This window comes from Molossus molossus, unplaced genomic scaffold, assembly GCF_014108415.1.
Source record: "Molossus molossus isolate mMolMol1 unplaced genomic scaffold, mMolMol1.p scaffold_m16_p_9, whole genome shotgun sequence".
NCBI lineage: Eukaryota > Metazoa > Chordata > Mammalia > Chiroptera > Molossidae > Molossus > Molossus molossus.
Genome location: NW_023425403.1, coordinates 99,565,562 through 99,590,219, shown reverse-complemented (window position 1 = coordinate 99,590,219; position 24,658 = coordinate 99,565,562). Strand labels below are relative to the sequence as shown.

The 24,658-nt window shown below is 35.1% G+C and overlaps 1 protein-coding gene across 2 annotated transcripts in view; it reads left to right on the top strand.

Moving 5' to 3' along the window:
* Nucleotides 1-24,658, top strand: part of COG6 (component of oligomeric golgi complex 6) — a 147,646-nt gene that overhangs the window by 30,372 nt on the left and 92,616 nt on the right. For both annotated transcript variants that reach the window (XM_036249983.1, XM_036249984.1), the window contains 7 exons: nt 1,519-1,630; nt 3,815-3,897; nt 4,243-4,313; nt 7,263-7,356; nt 13,068-13,196; nt 13,276-13,367; nt 15,409-15,473. In XM_036249983.1, the coding sequence (XP_036105876.1) occupies nt 1,519-1,630; nt 3,815-3,897; nt 4,243-4,313; nt 7,263-7,356; nt 13,068-13,196; nt 13,276-13,367; nt 15,409-15,473 (646 nt within the window). The remainder of the gene's footprint in view (nt 1-1,518; nt 1,631-3,814; nt 3,898-4,242; nt 4,314-7,262; nt 7,357-13,067; nt 13,197-13,275; nt 13,368-15,408; nt 15,474-24,658) is intronic.

The window sequence follows — 24,658 nt, the reverse complement described above, 5'->3', positions numbered from 1 at the left end:
CGGGGGTGAGTGGCATCAGGGACAGGCTGCTGAGACTCTGGGAGGGAAACTTCTGCTGCCCTGCTAATATTTCTGGAATTTGTTTCCCATTGCTTTATTTCTCTGTTACTGAAGAACACTTGTCTATCCCAGCATGCTATTTGGGGTGGGCTGAACAAAGGCCCCTGATTCCTGGGACCTGGCCTGGGTGTGTGCTGACCATGACCCATCATCAGCCCCTCAGCCTGCCCTCCTCCCTTTAAGCTTCATGCCTGGTTGGCAATATGCCCCCTGAATATGTTTAAACCTGCTCTCATTTGCTCCTTCCTGGATTGGCCATGAAGTGATGATTAAAGAGAATTCCCTATTTATTTGACAAAAAAAATTCAGTTATTTTACTATGTGAAATGAAAACAGCTTTAAAATTGTATTAAACAGAACCCGTCAAGGTAAATTTCCATAGCCGTTAATAAGATTATTAAAGCATGTGCCATTTAAATCTATAGATTTAATTAGGTGATTGATGTTATCATTTGCTATAAAGAGAACATTACTGCCACCTGGAGGAATTTTCCTTTTTAGCTCTTTATGTTATTCAGCAGGAGCATTTGCCTCTGTGAATTTAAAACCTCACAACCCAAGAGTACAAACAAAAAGACAACATATACATTGTACTGTCTATTCAAATAGTGTTAATATTTATCTTAGTTCAGTCTTCTTTGGGTATTATTAGATTATAGAATATTATTGCCTTGTGAATACTACCAGTGAAACACTTACAATTTATATCTTCAAAGCTAAGATATAGAAGCCCGGAATGTTGAAATTATGCTCAGGTAGTTTGTATTTCTAACTTGCCTTTAGATGGTCACTCTGCTCAGTACTTCAGGTCCTTAAAGGTTGCATTCCAAACTAGAGCGTGCCTTTTCCTAATTTTCAACTATTCTAAATAGGTTGCACTCAGTTAATATGTTTTGAAAGATGTATTTATTACTATACTATGCAGAAAAAGCTGGGAAGGTGAATGTGAGAAGTGACTAGATAGATTGATAAGGAATTAGTAAATGAGTTCTTGACTTCTATCTCTAACTTAAAATGAAAACCAAAAACAATAGATCTGATTTTTGGTTGCTTTGTACTTCATATGAAAACTTAAAAGGCCTGAGAAGAAAATAGTTGAAAATGGGTGTATTTCTCTCCTATAACCTTAACCTTATTATTACAAGGTGAACTATGCAAATATCTGTAAGTGGCTGAGAACTTGTAGGGACTGATTGTGAACTTTTTTTTTTTTTTTCCTAAAATTGTTAACTCCTTTTACGGTGTGCATGTAGTTGAGGTAGAATATCAGCCAATTTTACCACCTGTATACCTGATGAGCTTCCAGTATTTGAGGCAGAAATGAGACTTTTGAAGATGTTGAGATTCTTTCACACCTTTATTTTTAAAAGTTAGTAAGTCAGAGACATAATTTGTTTTAAAGCTATGCAGATGCACAGTGTACTTGATTTTTATTGCTTGTTTTTATTATTATTATAGTCAAAGATTAGAAATAAGAGCACAAGTTGCTGATGCTTTCTTATCCAAGTTCCAGCTAACTTCTGATGAAATGAGTGTTCTCCGAGGTACAAGAGAAGGACCTATTACTGAGGTATTTTGCTTTTGTTATACTCATTTAAAGTATAGCAGTTATAGCCCTGGCTGGTTTGGCTCAGCGGTTAGAATGTCAGCCTGCAGTCCAGAGAGACCTGGGTTCGGTTCCCGCTAAGGGCGCGTACCTCGGTTGCAGTTTGTCCTCGGCCGTGGTTGGGTCGTACAGGTGGCAGCCACTCGATGTGTCCCTTTCACATCGATGTTTCTCTCTCTCTCTCTTCCCCTCTCTCCCTCCCACTCTATCTGAACAAAAATGAAAAAAAAAATGTCTTTGGGTAAGGATAAAAAAATAAAGTATAGCAGTTATAGATGTTGCAGAGATGATTTTATGTTTGATTTGAAAATATTTTTAAATTTGGAAATTAAGATTATATTTTACATTATTATAATTTTTTTTCAAAGCAACACATACATTCTTTTTTTAAGAAGTCAGAGTACAAGGCTTATAAAGAAAACCTATATCACTTCTTCCAGTCCTCCCCATCTCTAAGTCCTTTACCAACCACTTCAAACTTGTTAATTGCTGTTTTTGTAAATTCTGTATTCTAGAGCTATAGTTAAAAAGAATATGCTTTTAATGTAGTGGGAATGGAAAAGGCAAAGTAAGTTACCCAAGCAAACACATTTAAAGATTACTGTTAGCTATTTGTACTAAATTAGTGCTTTTCTCCTCCTGTTGTCCTGGGGATGGAGCCTGTAGAGGATATTAGATCAATTATAAAGAATAAACTATATATTCTTCCATTTAAATAATAAATGTTTTAATTATCGATGTTAACTATTTTTTATTGATTTCCTAATATGAAATATAAGGATTTAGCCTCTTCCCCCAACCCCCTCCTCCTACACATGTACACATTCTCTTTCTTTATACCTCACCGTACAGTGACATGGCATTTTCTGTTTTTAGTGCAATGACATTACAGTGATTACATGTTGTTCATTTTACAACATTCTGTCTTTTCTAGAATTAGAAATTCCTTATGTTTTTCATCTAATTAATTTTTTAACTTAAGTCATTCATTCCAAACTGACGTAGAACTATAAAACCTCTCAAAATGCTAAACAACAGGGAAAAGTTTTCTTTCTTTCTTTTTTTTACTTGAAAGACATTCAGTTTTTCCAGAATGGAATCTTTTCTCCTAGCTGGGAGGAGCTATAAATCTACACTTGCTGTCCTTATTCTGGGGTCTGAGGGCAGGAAGAGTTCTTAGAGTGGGGGTGGAGTCTCACTGCGTGGCTCTTGATAGACGTCACTGTTATCTTACAGTCTAGGCTGGAATGTAACCAGTTACCTGTGTGTAGGGACATTACTTATCAGTATTTACTGCCCTTGTAGTTTAAGGAACTTGGCACATTTCAAATATTCAACATATCACCTTTTCTCCACTTGGGAGAAATAATAAACTGTATTAGAGGAGATTTTTTTTGTTTAAATTGTATTCATCAAAGAAAAATAACTCATTCATTATTTCTTATTTAAACACTATTTGGCTGTCTATAAACTAAGGCTCCAGTATGTTTTTCTAAAGTAAAAATATCTTGGAGTTCAGCATCTGTCAGCTCTTATATATTTAATGAGCATCTTTTGCGCATCCAGCTGTGCAGTCTACTCTTGAACGTGGGGGCAAGAACAGGTATATACAAGATATATAAAACATTATCTTTAGTGATAAGAAAGCCATGCTTAATTAAATCACAAGATGTGTAATACATAGCATGCTTTCTTTATGTAGTAATCTTTAGGTTTGCATTTCTCTTTCACTAGACTATGCACTTCCTAAGGACACGGATTTTTGTCTTTATAAATTTTTCATCCCTGGCAACAAGCACACAATTTGGCATACAGTAGACATTGAATTAATATATGTTTTAAAATTTGAATAAATATATTAACATTTTACATAAAATTTTAGAGAAAGTTGAATCAGCATAGAAAGGATCAGAGTAGGTGAATTTATTTGTTTTTCCTTTGTAGTGATATTTCGTTTTCTGTACCGCAGGCTGACGCTCCAAACGCTGAGCCAAAACGGGCAGGGCGTGATATTTCGTTTTAAAGTAATGAAATTTTACCTGAAAACATGGACATTTTATTGATTTATTGATTTATTGTTGAAAGTATTAACAGATATCACCCCCCTTTTAACATGGACATTTTAAAGTTGCCTTCTTAATTTTAAAGGCTTTTTTCAAGGGATTGGCAAGAGTAAAACAGATTCATAATGATGTTAAAGTTCTCTTGCGTACAAACCAACAAACAGCAGGGTGAGTAACCTTTTCAGTTCATTATTGCATTGCTTCATATATTTCCAAAATTAAGAAAACATTTTAGTTTTTTTTTTGGAAAAGTTTAATCTTTATGTGTCTTTGAATAAGGAGAGAGTAATATCCTAATGTGCTTAGAGTAAAACAGCAATTGGGTAACTAAGTGATGGTAATAAAATTTCACATTTGTTTAATTATAAGAAAATTGAGAAATCATTCCATAAAATGATAAAAAGCTAACATGATATAATCAAATCATTTCTGTAATTAAACAAAATAATTAGGTGCTTAGATGTAGCTGTTGGCTATTAGCTTCAATTATAATGAAATTTTAATTTCTTTTAGTTTAGAAATTATGGAACAGATGGCCTTGCTTCAAGAAACAGCTTATGAAAGGCTTTATCGATGGGCTCAAAGTAAGTGATTTCTTTCATGTGGTCTGGGTTTGTGAATATCAGTGTTAGAATTTTTTTTTTATCTTACTTGGTCTTTATTTGATATACTTTCATTTTAGTTATCAAGAAGTATATTTAAAAAGAAAAATAAACTTTACATTTGAACATTTTCTTTATGTTTGTATTGTGAACATCTAACATCAGTCAAGCAATATGTTAAGAATGGAATTAAAAAATGAAGTGAATATAGAATATATTCTAGATATAGAATATATAGAAAATTAGATTATTCTATATAATCTAGATTAGATTTTATTTGAAATAGATTATATTATTTTAAAGTTGATTAGACATTTCTTGTTATTTACCTAACTTTATTATAAATGGTGAAATAATTTTGTATTTTTGCTGTAACAAATGCCACAACTTTAATAGCTTAAAACAACACAGATTTATTATCTTGTAGTTCTATAGGTCAGAAATCATATGTGGTTCTTACCACACTAAAATTTAAGTGTTGGCAGGGCTCTATTCATTTCTGGAGACTATGAGGAGTAATCTGTTTCCACACTTACTCAGTTTGTTGGCATAATTTAGTTCCTTATGTCTGTAGGACATAAGTTCCCTTGCTGGCTGTCACTGAGGGCTTTTCCCAGTTTTTAGAGGCTGCTTGTTTCTTTGGCTTATGTCCTCTTTCTCCATCTTTAAAGTCAGTATTGGAGGGTCGAGTTACTCTGCACTTTGAATATCTCCTGACTCTTCTTCTATCTATCTCTCTGACTAACTCTTCTGCCAACCTTTTCCACTTTTAAGTCCTATGTGATTACCTTGGACCCACTTAGGTAATCTGGAGAAATTGCCCTTTTTTAAGGTCTATCACCTTAATTCTATCTGCAAAGTATCTTTGCTATGTAAGGTAACTGATTCACATGTTCTAGGCAGTAGGGAACTTTGGAGGACCATTTTTTTGCCTACCACAAATGATTTATTTGCTTTAGTTTTGTTTTAAAATGTTTCAATACAGTCCCAAAATTGCCTGTTAAAACCAAAAAAGATAGTTAAGAGTTAGAATGCAACAGGAGCACAGATATTTAATAGGTGTTACCAGCTGACTATTGGAAGGAATTGGAATTAAATCCCGTTAACTGGCAACACCTGTACTGTACTATGAAAATCTGTTTATCTGGTTCAGATGATTTACTCTTTATCTCCAAAACATGTTTCTTTTTCTACCTCTCTTATTTGCACTGTTTATTCCTGTTTGGAGTGTTGTCTCCTCTCGTTATATATAACTCCTACCTCAATCTTCAAAACTGAGCTTAGATTCTGTATCTTCCTGGAACTCTCCATGGCTCCATTTAATCACAGTGATTTTTCTCCACCTTTGAACACTAACTGTCGGAAATATTTATTTGGCATTCAATAATTTATTATTCTATTATTCCTTTTTGTATATGTATATTTTTGCTTTCCAGTTAGATTTCTTTCTCAAAGACAGGGACATTGCCTCAAATTTCTTTGTACTCTCATGACATCTAACATAGTAGTTCCAAACTGTGGGCCTTGACTCCTAGGAACTTTAAGATGTCTCCATTTTTAAACATGCATATGTATTAAAATATATATGCATGCTGAAAATACAGTGCTAGTGTGAGGTCCTCATCAAAGGTTGGGAATTTTAAAAAAATATATTTTATCTTTATTGGTTTCAGAGAGAGAGATGAAAACATCAATGAGAGAGAACATTGATTGGCCACCTCCTGCATGTCCCCCACTGGGGATTTAGCCCACAACCTGGGCGTATGCCCTGACCAGGAATTGAACCGGTGACCTCTTGGTGCATGGGTCGATGCTCAACCACTGAAGCCACACTAGCCGGGCCTTGAATAAGTTTGGAGATCTTTAAACATAGTGGACTATTAATAAGTATTTGATGGATAAGCTTAGAATAGTAAAATCGCCCTGGCCAGTTTGGCTCACCGGTTAGAGCGTTGACCTGCGGTCCAGAGAGACCCAGTTTTGGTTCCCACTAAGGGCATGTACCCTGGTTGCACTTTGTCCCCAGCCCTCGTTGGGTTGTGCGGGTGGCAGCCACTCGATGTGTCCCATTAACGTCAGTGTTTCTCTCTCTCCCCAACTCTATCTGAACAAAAATAGAAAAATGTCCTCGGGTGAGGATTAAAAAAAAAGAATAGTAAAATAAAGATAATTTGGTATAGGGATTCTTAAAAGTTTAAAACTTAAACTTTAAAAATTATCATCTTGCCCTGGCCAGTTTGGCTCAGTGGTTAGAGCGTCAGCCTGCGGTCCGGAGAGACCCGGGTTCGGTTCCCGCTAAGGGCACGTACTTCGGTTGCAGTTTGTCCCCGGTCCTGGTTGGTCGTGCGGGTGGCAGCCACTCAATGTGTCCCTTCACGTCGATGTTTCTCTCTCTCCCTTCCTCTCTCTCCCTCCCACTCTATCTGTACAAAAAATGGAAAAATATCCTCGGGTGAGGATAAAAAAAAAAAAAAAAAAATTATCATCTTATTACTTTATGTTAGTTATCCATATAAACATTTTAAGTATACTGCTTAAAGATTACTCCCAAGGGAAGCAACTGGTAATATATTTTTAATACTATTTTCCTCCTGCCTTGAACATTACCATGTGTATAGCAGTTATTCAGCAAATATTTTTTCATTGATTATTTTTTTCTTAAAAATGCCTATTTTTTTATAATATTGAAATAGAAGTTTGGGGTGTACCAGACAGCATATGTGGTCATTTAAAGTTATATAAATAATTAAGTTTAAATTTTTAGTTTGGTTGACAGCATAAACCAGGTCTTGATATGCATATTCTCTAGGTTTTTCTAAGTATTTTTTAAATGTGATTTTTGCCATATAATTTAGACTCTGGTTGTACAATGGACATAATAAAAACCTAGAACTTAATTTAACAAAGATTATCATATTAATTATTTTTCAGGTGAATGCAGAACATTGACACAAGAATCATGTGACATATCTCCAGTATTAATTCAGGCAATGGAAGCCCTGCAGGATAGACCTGTCTTATATAAGTTGGTGACTTTTTCCTAATTGAAAAAGAAAAACCCTACTTTTATTTTGATAATGTACATTAACTTTGGTATTTTTTTTTTTTTATCCTCACCCGAGGATATTTTTCCATTTTTTGTTCAGATGGAATGGGAGAGAGAGAGGAAGAGAGAGAGAGAGAGAGAAACATTGACGTGAAAGGGAGACATCGAGTGTCTGCCTCCCGCACGACCCAACCAGGGCCCGGGACAAACCACAACCGAAGTACATGCCCTTAGCGGGGAACCGAACCCGGTCTCTCTGGACCGCAGGCTGAGGCTCTAACCACTGAGCCAAACCGGCCAGGGCAGTTTGGTATTAAATACAGTAGTTTGAATGATATTTATAATAACTTACAATGATATTTTCATCTCATATCTAACATCACTGTATTTGCATATTATATGCTAGAGAATGCAATATGGAGGGAAAAACCCAGGTGTCCCTGTATCTAGACTACTGCTTAGGTTAAGGGGCTTTTCCCCAATCTGTCACTTTATTAACTACCTTGGAACTGTATGTAAGACACCTGTAGCAACACTACCCTGGAGAGAAGGAGGTCAAAAAAAAGACTGAGAGATGGGGGTGGGCGGGATTAAATTCTATTAATAGTATTCAATAAAAGAAAGGGTCCAGGTCTTTGTTCCTGTAAGTTATGCCAGCCAAGAGATATGTGATAATGCTTTGGAGAAAAACCTATACATTATTAACTTGTTTATATATTTTTTATTCTACATTTTAATTTTATTATTTCTCATTTAAAATAAAAGGAAATACTTTTTATTTTTAATTCTTGGAATAATATGAAAATTGGGAGACCAAGTGAAGAGTTACCATTCAGGAAACAGAAGAGCAGTGGACTTGTACATAGACATTGAATCTTGCTCTGAATCATGCCTTTCAGATGCTAGTAATATTTTTTACAAGGTTTCCCCATTATTCTGCTTTCTGATTGGAACATTACTTAGCCTGTATTAATATTCTCAAACACAAATACTGGGACAGCTGTGTAAAAATACCATCCTACTTCTTTTTATTAATTTTTGTGTTAAGCAGAATTATAAATGCTAGAGACACAGCATTAATAAAATACTGCTTTCTTTTATGAAACCAGATGTAAACATAGCCATTTAAATGAATATATTAGTTCTTATTCTAGAGGTCATATCGTAGGTGCTATGTGACTCAAGTATTCTGTGGTAGGGAACCAGGGATGAACATGAGGAAACGTTTTCTCTGGGAAGAAGGTAGAGTTCTGAAGGTTGAATAGTCATTTTCCAGGAAGAATGGGAGGAGAGAACATCCTAGGTTGAGAAAATAGCAGCTGCCAAGATGTGGATTGAGAAAGAACATGCAACTTCGAGCAATAATTGCAAAAGCTTGCCTTGGCTACTGAATTAGTAGTAAGAGCTGGATCATAATAGCCCTAAATCTCATGCATGTACTTATGATCAGCTAATGTTCACTATGGGTCACCAACTTTGCAGATTATAATTACTTTGGCATTTGTTTCCTAGCCTCTTCACTTTATGGTACTGGTGTTTGGTTATAAGAGTAATTTAGTACTTAAAACATTTTGGTGTTTGATTTCAACAGGTGTTACATTGTCCACAGATTCATATTTGTTCACAAAGTTATTATTTTTTTAATGCCATAGTTTGTTTTGGACATTTGGTAAAGTCAGCTGAATTCTACCATGTAAACATATTTTCACTAAATTTTGATTTTTGATCAGTACTTGGAAAGGAGCAATACCGCATAATGGCTTAGAAGGTGTGATCTGAGTTAGATTTTTTTACAAGACTCTGCACCTTTATAAAAGCTTGTTTCTTTAGCTGTAAAATGAGGATAAAAATAATGCCTATCTTATAGTGTTCTTATGAAGATTAAATTAGCTTTTCCACATAAGGTGTTTAGCATAATACTTTGCTCTTCACTAAATATTAGCTATTATTTTTATTTTGAAAAGAGATAAACTGGAAAGTTGTCAACTAAATAGGAGTGTATTTGGGGTCTACATGACAGCCAGGCAAAAGCTTGAAAGATAAAGAATAGAACTATAATCTAGAGGAAAATGATTTATCTCTGAAGGGCACATGCCAGGGAAAAGGGAGGCAATAGATGAAATATTGGAAGATGAATAGGAAAGGAGGATTTTAAAACCAGTCATATATAATAAGATGAATGCTGAAAAAGAGAAAATTGGTCTTTCATCAAGTATTCATATATTTTCTTTTTTTTTTACTCTATTTTTAATTTTTTTTCTTTATTGTTGAAAGTATTACAGCTGTCCCCTACTTTTTCCACCATTAACCCCCTCTTCCCCAGTCCAGCCTCCCCACTACCTTCACCACACTATTGTCTGTGTCCAGTAGTCATATTTTGAAAGAGGTGTATTCTTTAAATTTAGCAAAAACTTAATGTACAATGTTAACCACCAGATGGCATTATATGAACTTTATTTAAGTAATGTATATTAGCTTTATTTTTCATTATTGTGTCTCAAATGTGTAGGTATCATATATAAGAAAAATGTCAGTTATTAAAGTCCTTGGGGAAAGTTGCCATACTCAGTTTTTGTTAGTAGCTTATCACTGAAATGCTGATGCATTATTAACTTTTGATAAATCAAATATAGAAATTTCTTTAAAATGAAATTTATTACATTTGAAATGAAAAAAAATGATGTTGTCTTTTTTCCTTTGGTAAACCTTCGGAATATAAATATAAAGAATGTAATAGGCACAATACTGTTTTTTCTTCATTCTCTGTATATTGCATTTCTTAGAGAGGCTTTTACACTGTTCTTTTATCTTTAAATTTGTTGTTGACCAAAATTTTTCATCTTTTATTTATTATTTTAAATCCTCACCCGAGGGTATTTTTCTGTGTATCTTCAGGTAGAGAGAGAGGGAGTAAAAAGGTCAAGAGAGAAAGAAACATTTACGTGAGAGGGACACATCGACTGGTTGCCTTCTGCACATCCCTGACCAGGGCCGGGGACGAACCGCAACTGAGGTACGTGCCCTTGGTTGGAATCGAACCTGGTTCTATTTGGTCTCCTGGCTAGTGCTCTACTGCTCAGCCAAATTGGCCAGGGCAATTTTTCATCTTTTAATTTGCTTTAAGACCAGAATTCTTCTTCTTCTTTTTTTTGTAACTATAGCTAGATATAATAAAAAATGGGTATTTTAATTTTACTAGAGGCATTTTACAATACTTACATCACTTTGTATTCACCTTTGTAAATGTGCATTTTGAACTTTTGACCTTTGTTGGACAAGAATCTTTTTGGCCAAAGAAGTTTTCTATCTCTGGGAAGAGATGTTTCATGTCTATAGATATCATTGAAGATTTATTGTAGCTTACATTATTCTTGCTTCAAGTTTAATTGTTATTGCAGTAGGGTTGACATTCATATTAATGCTTATTGGTATTTCATTATATTATACAGATTAAATTCCATTGTGGGGTTTGATAATTACTCCCCCCAGCTTTTAAAATGCTAGTGGTTTCTAATACAAGTTTTGGCCATAGTGAACAATCCTAGAAACAGAAGTTACATTGTTTCTACTTATTGTTGTCTGTTGGGCCCTGAGAGTGAGGATTAGTTTCAAGTATTTAAAAAGTTGGAAGTTTGTGAATTTTGTTCTGTGATAAATAGTCATTTGATCAAAAGTCATTTCATAGAATTGGTGATTATTTAAAAGAATGCAGTTTTTACACTGAAACATTTAGAATTTAAGAGCATGATGGAAAAAATAGAAGTAAGCATTTTGGTTCTAATTTGTTTTAAAAACTAGAAAGTGAATTCAAGACAGCTGTATAGTATAACAAAACTTAGCTTGATATTGTTTTCATCTTGACATATTGCTAGTTTGTCACTGCGGGGAATTGCAAAATCATTTCCATTTAACTGAAAGCAAACACATACAAAGAACATGATGTGGCCCTGGACAGTTTGGCTTAGCGGTTAGAGCATTGGCTTGCGGTCTGGAGAGACCCGGGTTCGGTTCCCACTAAGGGCACGTACCTCGGTTGCAGTTTGTCCCCGGCCCTGGTTGGGTCGTGTGGGTGGCAGCCACTCGATGTGTCCCTTTCATGTCGATGTTTCTCTCTCTCCCCCTCCCACTCTGTCTGAACAAACTGTCAAAAAAATGTCCTCAGGTGAGGATAAAAACAAAACAAAACATGATCTGGTTACTATTGAATGGTCTTTTAAAAAGATTCAGCCTGGCCAAAGTGGTTTAGTGGTTGAGCATCTACCCATGCACCAAGGGGTCGCCAGTTTGATTCCCAGTCAGGGCACATGCCCAGGTTGTGGGCCTGATCCCCAGTGGGGGCATGCAGGAGGCAGCCAATCTATGTTCTCTCCCATCAATGTTTCTATCTCCTTCTCCCTTCCACTCTTTAAATATAAAATAAAATTTAAAAAAAATAGAATTTTTGGGTGATGAGTGGAAGGAATGGTGGTGATAATGGGAAACAAAGGGTAATTTTAATTAAAGAAATAGGAACCTGTGGCAGGCACCTCCAAGCTATCCTGTAATTTTATCCCAAATTGTTTAATCTTCCAGTTCAGAGTTTTTCTTCTCTAAAAATTCCCTCAATTGCCCTGGCCAGTTTGGCTCAGCAGTTAGAGCATTGGCATGTGGACCAGAGAGTCTTGGGTTCGGTTCTCGCTAAGGGCATGTACCTCGGTTGCAGTTTGTCCCTGGCCCTGGTTGGGATTGTGTGGGTGGCAACCAGTTGCTGTTTCTCTCTCTCATCGATATTTCTCTCTTCCTTCCTCTCTCCCTCTTGCTCTATCTGAAGATAAATGCAAAAATGTCCTCGGGTGAGGATAAAAAAAATGTAATAATTCCCTCAATTTAGCCTTTTCCCCCCTTTTCAGCTACAATTGATGATGTGTAAACATACATAAAAGAAAGTTATTTGTTGTGTATGCCAAGGTGGTCAGTAAATTTAAGAAACATTATCTAGTATTGGAGTCAAAATAAGCTTTTAAATGTGGAGAGTATATTTTGGGAAAATTTTAGTTGTAAGTTGTGATAATATGTGTAAAGAAGAGTTTTTTAATGTAGAACAAACAGGCCTGATTTTTATATTGCAGAGTTGTGATTGGCCCTGAGAATTAGATAACATGGCCTTATGTGAACAGTGGAGCATCATGTTTTGGACTAGAAGGATAATGAAACCTGAACAGTCCAGGATTTCCACCTTAACCTTGATTTTTACTTTTACCCAATCCACTGCTTTTTTTGCTTTTTAAAAATATTTTTATTGATCTTTAGAGAGAAGAAGAGAAAGGGAGAGGGAGAGAGAAACATCGATGTGAGAGCGAAACATTGATCAACTGCCTCCAGGCATCAAGCCTGAAACCCAATCAGCAACCCTTCCTTGCATGGGATGAATGGAATGAACCATACCAAGGTTCCACTGCCTTTTTCTTTTTTTTAATTGCACTGTGATTGATCTCAGATCCCAACATTCTTTCTTAAGAGAAGTGAAAATATATACTTTCAGGTTGAATTTTCATTGTAATAACTTTTTTCCTATATTTTTGTTTAAAAACAGTATTGCTTGAGAGGGTTGTGTAAAGATGCTTTATAGATGTCTTGCTTACCTTAGAAATTGCATGATATAACCATTAGGAAGAAAAACAACTATTTTTTATGTTACTTGTTTCTTCTAGGTATACCTTAGATGAATTTGGAACAGCCAGAAGAAGTACAGTTGTCCGTGGATTTATTGATGCTCTTACAAGAGGGGGCCCAGGAGGTACACCTAGACCCATTGAAATGCACTCCCATGATCCTTTAAGGTATAGTGATCTGGCATTATTGGAATATTTGATGTTTTTCTGAAGGAAATCTTTACTAATATTTCGGTTTTTTCATTAGATATGTAGGAGATATGTTGGCTTGGCTACATCAAGCGACTGCTTCTGAAAAAGAACACCTTGAAGCTCTCTTAAAGCGTGTAACTACACAAGGTGGGTCCTCCAGTTGATATTGCTAATGCCTAACTATATAAAATAACCCAAGACTTCTCTATTTCTGTACTTACTGGTAACTTCTTCTTGGAGATAAACTACACACCTACAAGGTACAATAAACATCGCAATTAATTTTGCTCTTCCTGTTTTTGTCTTTTTTTGCTAATAAACTCTTCTCTGTCCCTTTCATCCAGTCACACAACTGTTCACACTTTTATTGTGGACCATTATTACTTCTTCCATATCAAGCCTAGACTTCTTGCTTCACTTTTAAGGCGTTGCATTAGCATACATTATCTCAGAATTTCCATGCCACATCACTTTAAAGGCAATTTAGATGTGAACAAACTGAGTGACTTGCTTAAAGTCATTAAGCTGCTAATTCTTTCACTCCTACTACTCAACCCCTTTTTCATTCTCATGTGACAGTTTTAAAGGTTTTTGAATAATCACCTGTGTACTAAATGTACTTGAAATTTTGACTTTGATTTCAAGGAATAAAAGTTACTATTTTTGAATTGCTGATGTCTTTGTTCACAGAATTTCAAATCTTCTTTATTGTGACTACCATAAGTTGAGTGTTGTAGAAGGGGGCTAATGGATAATTAAGATGTTCTATTTCTGAGAGGCAGTGAAGAGGAATATTGTCACTTGTATCACTTCTATTTTGCATAGCTTTGCCCCACCACATCATTCTGGTTCAGCATATGATCTGCAGAAGAGGCCAGTTTACAAGTTGGTGGCAAGACTTAACCTAATTTTTAACTCTGTGGTATTGAGATTAGACCAACATATCTGTTAGATTGACACAAAGCCTGCACTTAAAGAAAAAAACTTTCTTTATTGATTTTAGAGAGAGGAAAGGGGAGAGAGAGAGAGACACATCGATGAGAGAGAACATCGATTGGCTGCCTTCTGCATGCCCCTCACTGGGGATTTGACCTACAACCTGTGCCCTGACTGGGAATCGAACTAGCGACCTCTTGGTGCATGGATTAAGGCTCAACCACTAAGCTACACGGGCCGGGCAAGCCTGCACTTTTAAAAATTATTTTCTACTATCCTAAGTACCCAGTTTAAGAGAATGTATTTCTTAAGAAATGTTTCAGAAAAGTTAATATGAAAGGCACTGTTAAGACATGGGAAGAAAATAGATTGGAGTTAGATGAAATAGATTATTCTATGGGAATGGTTTAATTCTTCTAAGCCTCAGTTTCACCATCTGCAAAAATGAGGGTGGTTAAAGGGAAAAGTCAAGTACCTAGTACAAAGCTTGATAAATAGTTGGTATTTAGTAACTATCAGCTTTTCCATTAGATTACAAGGTGTGGTTTCCATCTTTATACCCTGAGCTTATGTGTTCAGCCTCACTACCTAGAATAATGTTTGTAGAACAAATGCTGATACATCTTCATATTACTTCCTTCAATTAATATATTTTACACTGTACTTTTCCAGTGATTCATATATTTACTTTTTCACAAAGAAATCATGTTCACTTTATTAATCACTAAATTAGTCAATTTGTTCGTCATGAATTAACAGGGCTCTATGCCCTGGCTGGTTTGGCTCAGTGGTTAGAGCGTCGGCCTGTGGTCCAGAGAGACCTGGGTTCAGTTCCCGTTAAGGGCATGTTCCTTGGTTGCAGTTTGTCCCCAGCCCTGGTTGGGTTGTGCGGGTTCAACCACTCGATGTGTCCTTTTCACGTCAATCTCTCTCTCTCTCTCTCTCTCTCTCTCTCTCCCTCCCTCTCTCTCTCCCTCTCTTTCCCTCCCACTCTATCTGAACAAAAAATGAAAAAATGTCCTCGGGTGAGGATGAAAAAAAAAAAAAATTGACAGGACTTTTAACTCCGGTACTGACATAATTAATAATGTCCTAAGAGATATTGAACTTAATAAAATATTATTAAGGTTATTTTAAATGTTTGTTATTAGTGCCATTAGTCACATATATTATTGTTTGTTAGTTTTTTGAATGTAAGTGAAGCAAAGTGTAATATGGAAAAAATTTTCTGTTGTGTTATAATTAATTGTAGGTGTTGAAGAAAATATTCAAGAAGTTGTTGGGCATATCACTGAGGGTGTGTGTAGGCCTCTAAAGGTAAGATACTTTACTTTTATGTATGTTATATGGTATCTGGTTAAAGTATTGCCTTATTCTTATGAGTTTCAACACACTGATAACCTGAATTAAAGCTGTAATTTTGTCAAATTAACACATTAATTTAGGATAATAAGATACATTTTAAAATAATTATTGTCAATTTTCTAAGAAAGAAAATTTGAGACATTCTTAGTTTGCACATATTGATATTTTTGCTATCATATTTCCGATAATAATTTGTCAATCAATTGAGAAAAAGTGTATAAAATTGAAGTAACTAATCTCTGAACCCTTTACATATTTACTAAATAACAACATACTCCATTTATTTATTGCTTCAGGTGTAGTAAATTTTTGTTACAGCAATAAATAATGATAAGTCCAAGGACAAAATAATATGTATGTGTTATTATCAGTACTATTTATAGTACAGGGAATAGAATTTGAAGTCAAAATTAGAATTCCTACTTTGCAACTTAGTTGTGTTCACTTGTTCAAATTGTCTAACTCTTCTGCATCTTAATTCACTCACATTGAACCTGTATATAGAAATATATACCATCAAGGGTTGTAGGGATTAATTGAGAAAGCTGTGTAGATGAATTGCATAGTTCCTAACATCTACAAGGCCTGCAGCAGATGTTCTTCTTTATTAAAAATTCCAGAATAATTTGCAATTGTTCGTTTACTTTTCCTTGTTGACTGACTTCAGTTTACTATATAGACATTGAAATCCAGAAGCTTTATAATTTAATCTTACCAAGAACTAAATTTCAAAAATGATTTTTTGTTTGTTTCTAAGATTTTTCTTTAGTATTTTGTTTCAGGCAGGGAAATCTTAGCTGACACATCTTGTGGCAATTTTAATTATTACTATTGTAAATATTATAATAGTATTTACAAATTTATTTATATAACCAAATCATCTTAGGGCTCAGTTGCATATTCAATAAATAAATAGCAAAGTATTTTGAAATTATTTCACTTATTTCTTCGAAATTAAGAATTTACTTACAGTAGTTTGATTTTCAGACATTTATACTCATATAAATATTGCAGTTATTGGAAAGATAAAAGAAAAAGCCCAGCTGGTGTTTCTTGGTGGTTGAGCATCAACTCATGCGCCAACAGGTCACTGGTTCAATTCCCAGTCAGACATGCCCAGGTTGCGGGCTCGATTCCAAGTGGGGGGGCATGCAGGAGGCAGCTATTCGATGTTTCTCTTTCATCGATGTTTCTATCTCTCCCTCTCCCTCTCTAAAAATCAATAAAAAATATTTTTAAAAAAATTTTAAAAAGGAATAATAAATTAGTTTCTTTCCTCATATTTTTCATATATTTTTGTAACTACATATATAGTTAAATGAAACTCCTAGTCACTTTGGTGAGTAAATTATATTTTATTTGCCTTATGGTATTATTTTTTCTATTACAGTTTTTTAAAAAAAGTAAATTGTATAAAATATAATTCTAGAATCCTAAGGTAGGGCTGGATCTTAGCGTTTCCTTTCCTGGTTTGAGTAGGAAATATTGTGGTAAAAATGTTTAAAATAACACCAGTTGCTTATATTAAAGAAATTATATATGGAAGCCTGCCTTTGTTTTAAAATGTATTTAGAAATTCTCAATTCATCTTCCTTAAATTTATATGCCCAAAAGGGTGTTAATAACAATTGTGGGCCATTATTGTGATTCCCTGGGAAATTTAATGTTAGATCAGAAGGTGAAGAAGAAAACTAGTAAAGGAAGCAAAGATCTTTTCATTGTAAAATGAACAAAATTTTTTTTAGTTTCTGCAGGGATAGAAACCTTAAATCTTTCCATATTATAGTCATATTCATTTCATATTCCAGACAATATTTAATAAATGTTCACAGTAGTTACACTATTAGCTTGGTAGTGATGTCTTATATGATCTAACAACTCAGCTTTTTTAAAAAAGTTAAATCCTCACTCCAGGATATTTTTCCATTTATTTTCAGATAGTGTGAGGGAAGGAGGGTGAGAAAGAGAGAGAGAGAAAGAGAATGAGAAAGAAACATTGATGTGAGAGAGACACACCTATTGGTTGACTCTTGTAAGACCCTGAGGGCCAGGGACCAAACTGCAACTTGACCAGACCAGAAGGGACCAACTGTGCCCTTGACCAGAATCAAACCCTGGACTCTTTGGTCTGTGGATCAACACTCTAACTACTGAGCCAAACCAGCCAAGGCAACTCTTCCCTTTTTTTATGTACTCATAGGTAATGTCACATTTATTTTAAGAATTTTCTTTCAATACTGCCTCATTGGGCTGTCTAGTATTCTCAGTAATCTATTGTTAGCTGAGAAAAAACAACTTTATATTATTTTCAAATCATAATTTGGAGTGTTTTTCTTAGTGATGTATCTACTTTTACATGCCATTAATATAAAATTTTTTCTCGTAATTGATAAGCAGTTAAACTTCTCATACTGGCATGAAACATTGCATGTTTTGGTTACATTTCTGTTCCTCAATCTTTTACTTTGTAGGAATGCATTTGTTTTTAGAGCAGCAGTGCTTTTGCTTTTGATTTTTAGAAGCATTAAGAAAAGGTTGTAGTGGTAGTGGGAGATATCCTTGTGAAACTATATAGTTATTTTATTTTACTCTGTATTTAACCTTTTCTTTGTGTTAATAGAGTGAAACTTGATAGGCAGTGGACTACTTATTTGTAAATATATGTATCAAGATATGATATCTCACGTTATTGCCAGTTTTAAAAATCGGTGCTCTAACCTTAAAATTACACGTGGATAAAATTACATATATTGTAGAGAGGGTACTATGGGTCATCAGCATCAAGCCAGGTATCTCTATTCCAAAATTGTAGCTAGAAAAATCAGAATTAATATAATTAGTCTTTGTTTTTCAAGTCCATGGATAATATGATCCTTCTTTTATGTGAATATTCTAGCTAATATTTGTGTATCAACCAGTATTTTAATTTTATCTCTTTTAATAAAAGAAATTTATCTCTTTTAATAAAAACTTTAGTGTATGATGTGCTCCTGACCTTCTTAAGTTGTGGTGGGTTCTATGAAAATAGGGGTACAGTGAAACCTTGATTCTCAAACTTCATTCATTTCAGAAAGCTGTTTGAGAAGTGTTTTGTTTGAAAACTGAATCGTATTTTCCAATTGTATATTATTAATTGAATTAATCCATCATTATATAAATAGTCCATTCTAGACCCCCAAGTACTTTTTTAACCTTCCTTATATACAGTACATGTCTAATGTACTGTTTAATCTATAAACAAACACTTCTTTTCTTAAATTTATCAAACCACCCCTTACTAGCCTTAATGAATCACTTTCAGCGCTCATTCTAGGGGTGTCTTTTAAGGAAGTCAGCATGCATCATCTTTGCTTTTTCACATATCAGTGCCTCCAAAATGCTATCACCTGGTAACTGCTTTTTTTTAATCCAAGTCAACAACAATTTTTCTACCTCTTCAGTTGCCTGTGATCATTGTTTCATGAGCACATTCACACCCTTAGCTACATCAGTACTCTTGATGGCTTCTTTATGTTGTAAAATTGTGCTCATTGTCCATTTCTCCAGTAGCAAAACAAACAACAACAACAAAAAAACAAATGAAAATACTCACAGCACAACTTCCTGAGATGTTAACAATTCCAGGTTTGGCAGTAAACTGACTCATACTCCCACTTTCTCTCCTTTGCTTGTGACCTCAGAGATGCATTTGTTGTGCTGATGTATCAGCATGAAACAGTTGCCAAGTTGAGAGCTGAAGTTTTGTTCCATAGCCAAGACATTTTTTCAGTGAACAGCTTGATCGAGAACCGAATTGTTCGAGATGGGACACTTTGAGAACCAAGTTGACTGTGTATACAAAGATAGATGGCATGGAAAATAGAGCTGAATGCTATATTGCATGATAACAGTTACAGTCTCCTCAGGTTGTGATGTTTACTTGGGAACAAATGTTTATTCTAAGAATCTGTCTATGATGAAAGGTGAAGGTTTGTCATTATCCTTTTCTGTCTTCCTTTCTCCTTTTTGCCCCATCCCCATAAACATAATTTCTCCCTTTTTCTCTTGCTCTCTTACTTTTGCTTTTGTTCTAGTTCTCTCTCTGGCTTCAGAATAGAGAGCCACTATTCTGTCTTTAAATCTATTCCTGAGATTGTTGTCAGATGACCTACAGCTCATTTTGCTACTTTGAATTTCTGCCTTTATCATCTATGCCACTTTTAATACAATTCCAACTCATTGAGTACTTAATATGTTCCAGGGACTATTCTAAGCACTTTATACCTGAGACACTATTCACTCTTTTTTTACTTTTAGCTTTTTATAATTTATTTTTGTCACAGATATTTCTCCTTTTTCTCCCATTGACACCATCCTCCTGAACCACCCACTCCCACCACATCCCTAGCATTGTTGTCTGTGTTCATTGGTTATCCATACACGCATATAAATTCTGTGATTTATCTCTTCCCTTCCCCCACACCCTTTTGGAGGTTTGTCAGTCTGTACTCTACTTCTGTGTCTCTGGGTCTATTTTGTTCATCAGTTTGGTTCATTATATTCCACAAATAAGTGAGATCATGTGATGTTTGTCCTTTCACTGATTGGATTATTTTATTTAACATAATACTCTCCAGGTTCCTCGATGTCATCTCAAAGAATAAGAGATCTTTCTTTCTTACAGCTGCATAGTATTCCATTGTGTATATGTACCACGGCTTTTTTATCCACTCATCTGTTGATAGACACTTGGGTTGTTTCCAGATCTTAGCGATTGTAAATAGTGCTGCTGTGAACATAGAAGTGCATATATTCTTTCTGATTGGAGTTTCAGGCTTCTTGGGGTATATTCCTAGAAGTGGGAACACTGGGTCAAATGGCAATTCAATTTTTAATTTTTTGAGGTAACACCATTTTGTTTTCCAGAGTGGCTGTACCAGTCTGCATTCCCACCAGCAGTGTATAAGAGTCCCCTTTTCTCCACACTCTCGCCATCACTTGTTTGATAATTTGTTGAAGGCAGCCATTCTGACAGATGTGAGGTGATACCTCATTGTTGTTTTAATTTGCATCTCAATGATTAGTGACATTGAATATTTATCCATAGATCTCTTCGCCATTTGTGTGTCTTGTTTTGAGAGGTGTCTCTTTAGGTCCTCTGCCCATTTTTTAATAGGGTTTTGTGTTTTGTTGAGTTTGTCTGAGTACTCTATATATTTTGGAAATTAACCCCTTATCTGATGTATCATTGGCAGTGATGCTCTCCCATACAGTGGGTCCCTTTCCATTTTGATGACTGCTTCTTTTGCTGTGCAGAAGCTTTTTAGTTTGATGTAGTCTCATGTGTTCATTTTTCCCTTTGTTTCTCTTGCCTTAGGCGTTGTATCAGTGAAAATTCTGCTGCGTGTGATGTCTGAAATTTCATTGCCAACATTTTCTTCTAGGATTTTTATGGATTCACAAGTCATATTTAACTCTTTTTGATTCATTTTTAGTTTACTTTTGTGTATGATGTAAGGTGGTGGTCTAGCTCCGTATTTTTGCATGGAGCTGTCCAGTTTTCCCAACACCATTTATTGAAGAGTCTGTCTTTACTCCATTGTATGCTCTTGCCCTCTTTGTCGAATATTAATTGAGCATATTGTCTTGGATCAATTACTGGATTCTCTGTTCTGTTCATTGATCTATCTGCCTGTTCTGTGCCAGTACCAGGCTGTTTTAATTACAGTGGTTTTGTAGTATAACCTGATATCTGGTATTGTGATCCCTCCTACTTTGTTCTTCTTTTTCGAGATTGCTATGGCCATTCGGGGTCTTTTTTGGTTCCATATAAACTTTTGGAGTATATGTTCTAGTTCTGTGAAATATGTTGTTGGTATTTTGATGGGGATTGCACTGAATTGTAGATTGCTTCGGGTGGTATGGACATTTTAATGATGTTAATTCTTCCAATCCATGAACAAGGTATGTGCTTCCACTTTTTTATATCTTTCTCTATTTCTTCTTTCAGTGACCTGTAGTTTTCTCTCAATAGGTCCTTTACATCTTTGGTTAAGTTTATTCCCAGGTATCTTAATTTTTTTGCCACAATGGTAAATGCGGTTGTTTTTTTAGTTTCTCTTTCTGTGAGTTCATCATTGGTGTGTAAGAATGCCATTGATTTCTTGATGTTAATTTTGTACCCTGCCACTTTGTCAAATTCATTTATTAAATGTAGTAGATTTTTGATGGAGTCTTTAGGGTTTTCTATGTACAATGTCATGTCATCTGCAAATAATGACAGTTTTAATTCCTCCTTTCCAATTTGGATCCCTTTTATTTTTCTTCATGTCTGATTGCTGTGGCTAAAGACTTCCAGTACTATATTAAATAAGAGTGGTGAAAGGGGGCATTCCCATTTAAGGGAAATGCTTTTCATATTTGCCCATTGAGTATAATGTTGGCTGTAGGTTTTTTATATATGGCCTTTGTTATGTAAAGATATGATCCCTCTATTCCCACATTGCTGAGTGTTTTTATCAGAAGTCAGTGCTGGATTTTGTCGAAGGCTTTTTCAGCATCTGTTGATAAGATCATATGGTTTTTATCTTTAATTTTGTTTATATGTGTCACATTTATTGATTTATGAATATTGTACCATCCTTGCATCCCTGGGATGAATCCCACTTGATCATGATGAATAATTTTTTTGATATAGTGCTGGATCTGATTTGCTAATATTTTGTTAAGGATTTTGGCATTTATCTTCATCGAGGATATTGGCCTATAGTTTTCTTTTTTCTTTTTTTTTTTTTTTTTTAAGTGTCTTTATCTGGTTTTGGAATTAGGGTTATGCTGGTGTCATAAAATGAGTTTGGAAGTCTTTCGTGTTCTTGGATTTTTTGGAATAGTTTGAAGAGAATGGAGTTAGATCATCTTTGAATGTTCGGTAAAAGTCTCCCATGATGCCATCCGGCTTGGGCTTCTGTTTGCTGGGACTTTCTTGATTACATCTTCAATTTTCTTAGTTGTTATTTGTCTGTTCAAGTGTTCTGTCTCTTCCGGGTTCAGTTTTTGGAGACTGTGTGTTTCTAGAAATTTGTCTATTTCATCTAGCTTGTCCAATTTGTTGGCATTTAATTGTTCATAGTATGTTCTGGTGTAACTTTGTATTTCTGTGGTGTGAGTTGTTACTGTTTCTCTTTGGTTTCTGATTTCGTTTATTTGGGTCCTCTCTTTTTGTTTCTTGGTGAGTCTGGCAATCTTGTTTATCTTTTCAAATAACCAACTCTTTTTTTCATTGATCTTTTGAGTTGTTGTTTTAGTTTCTATGTTGCTTATTTCTGCTCTGACGCTTACTGTTTCCTTCTTCCTACTAGTTCTGGGTTTTTCTTTTTATTTTCTAGTTCTTTAAGTTGTAGGGTTAGAAAGTCAATTAGGAATTTGTCTTGTTTCTTGAGGTGGGCCTGTAGTGCTATGAAGTTCCCACTCAGGACTGCTTTCGCTGTGTCCCATAGATTCTGTGTTGTTGTTGTGTTAATTTTCATTGGTTTCTAGGAAGTTTTTAATTTCTTCCTTGATCTCCTTGGTAACCCATTTATTGTTTAATAACATGCTGTTTAGCTTCCAGGTGTTTGAATGTTTTCATTGTAATTGAGTTCTAGTTTCATGATCTGAGAAGATGCTTGATATGATTTCATAATTTTTGAATTTGTAGAGACTTTTTGTCTTAACATGTGGTCTGTCCTTGAGAATGACCCGTATGCACTTGAGAAGAATGTATAGTCTGCAGCTTTGGGGTAAAATGTTCTGTAAGTATCAATTACGTCCACCTGATTTAGTTTATCATTTAGGGAATCTATGTCCTTGTTAATTTTTTGTCTAGAAGATCTATCCAGTGGTGTCAGTGGGGTGTTAAAGTCACCTATTATGATTGTATTGCTATTGATGTCTCCCTTGAAGTCCTCCAAAATTTTTTAAATATATTTTGGTGCTCCCGTATTTGGTGTGTATATGTTTACCAGGGTTATATCCTCTTGTTGGATTGATGCTTTTAATATTATGTAGTGACCTTCTTTGTCTCTTATTATGATTCTCATTTTGAAGTCTATCTTATCAGATATGAGTATTGCTACATCAGCTTTTTTTTATTTTCATTTGCTTGGAAAATTTTTTTTCATCCTTTCACTTTCATTCTCTGTGACTCTTTTGTTGTGAGGTGGGTCTCTTGTGGACAGCATATATATTGGTCGTATTGGTTGTATTTTCTTATCCAATCAGCTACCCTGTGTCTTTTGATTGGAGCATTTAAGACATTTATGTTTAAGGTTATAGTTGATAGATAGTTATTAGTTGCCATTTTAATTTTATGCCTGTGTTCCTCTCTCTCTCTGTTTCTTCTTGTTGTCTCTTCAGCATTTCTTGGAGTGCTGGTTTGATGGTGGTAAATTCCTTTAGCTATTTTTTTTTTTTTTTTTTAATCTGTGAAGCTCTTTATTTCTTCTTTAGTTTTGAATGATAACCTTGCTGAATAGAGTGGTCTTCAATTCAGACCCTTGCCTTGCATTACTTTGTACACTTCATGTCACTCCCTTCTGGCCTGTAGTGTTTCCATTGAGAAATCAGCTAGCTGTCAGTCTAATGGGAGCTCCCTTGTAAGTAACTTTCTGTCTCTTTCTTTCTTTTTTTTTAAGATTCTTTCTTTGTCTTTAATGTTTGCCCTTTTTTTTTCAATTCTCCCCTGACGACATTTTTGCATTTAACTTCAGATAGAGTGGGAGGGAGAGAGAGAGCAAGAAACATCGATGTGAGAAAGACACATCGATTGATTGCCACCCACATGACCCCAACCGGGGCCATTGACCAACCACAACTGAGGTTCGTGCCCTTAGTGAGAATCGAACCTGGGACTCTCCGGTCTGCAGGGCAACACTGTTAACTGTTGAGCCAACCAGCCAGGGCTAATATTTGCCATTTTTATTATAATGTGTCTAGCTGTGGGTCTTTTGGGGTTCATCTTGCTTGGGACTCTGTGTGTTTCCTAGACTTGTGTGACTTTTTCCTTCACCAGTTTACAGAAGTTTTGTCATTTCTTCAAACAGGTTCTCTATTCCTTTCTCTGATTCTTCTCCTCCTGGTACCCATGTAATGTGAATATTGTTACTTTTTGTATTGTCCCA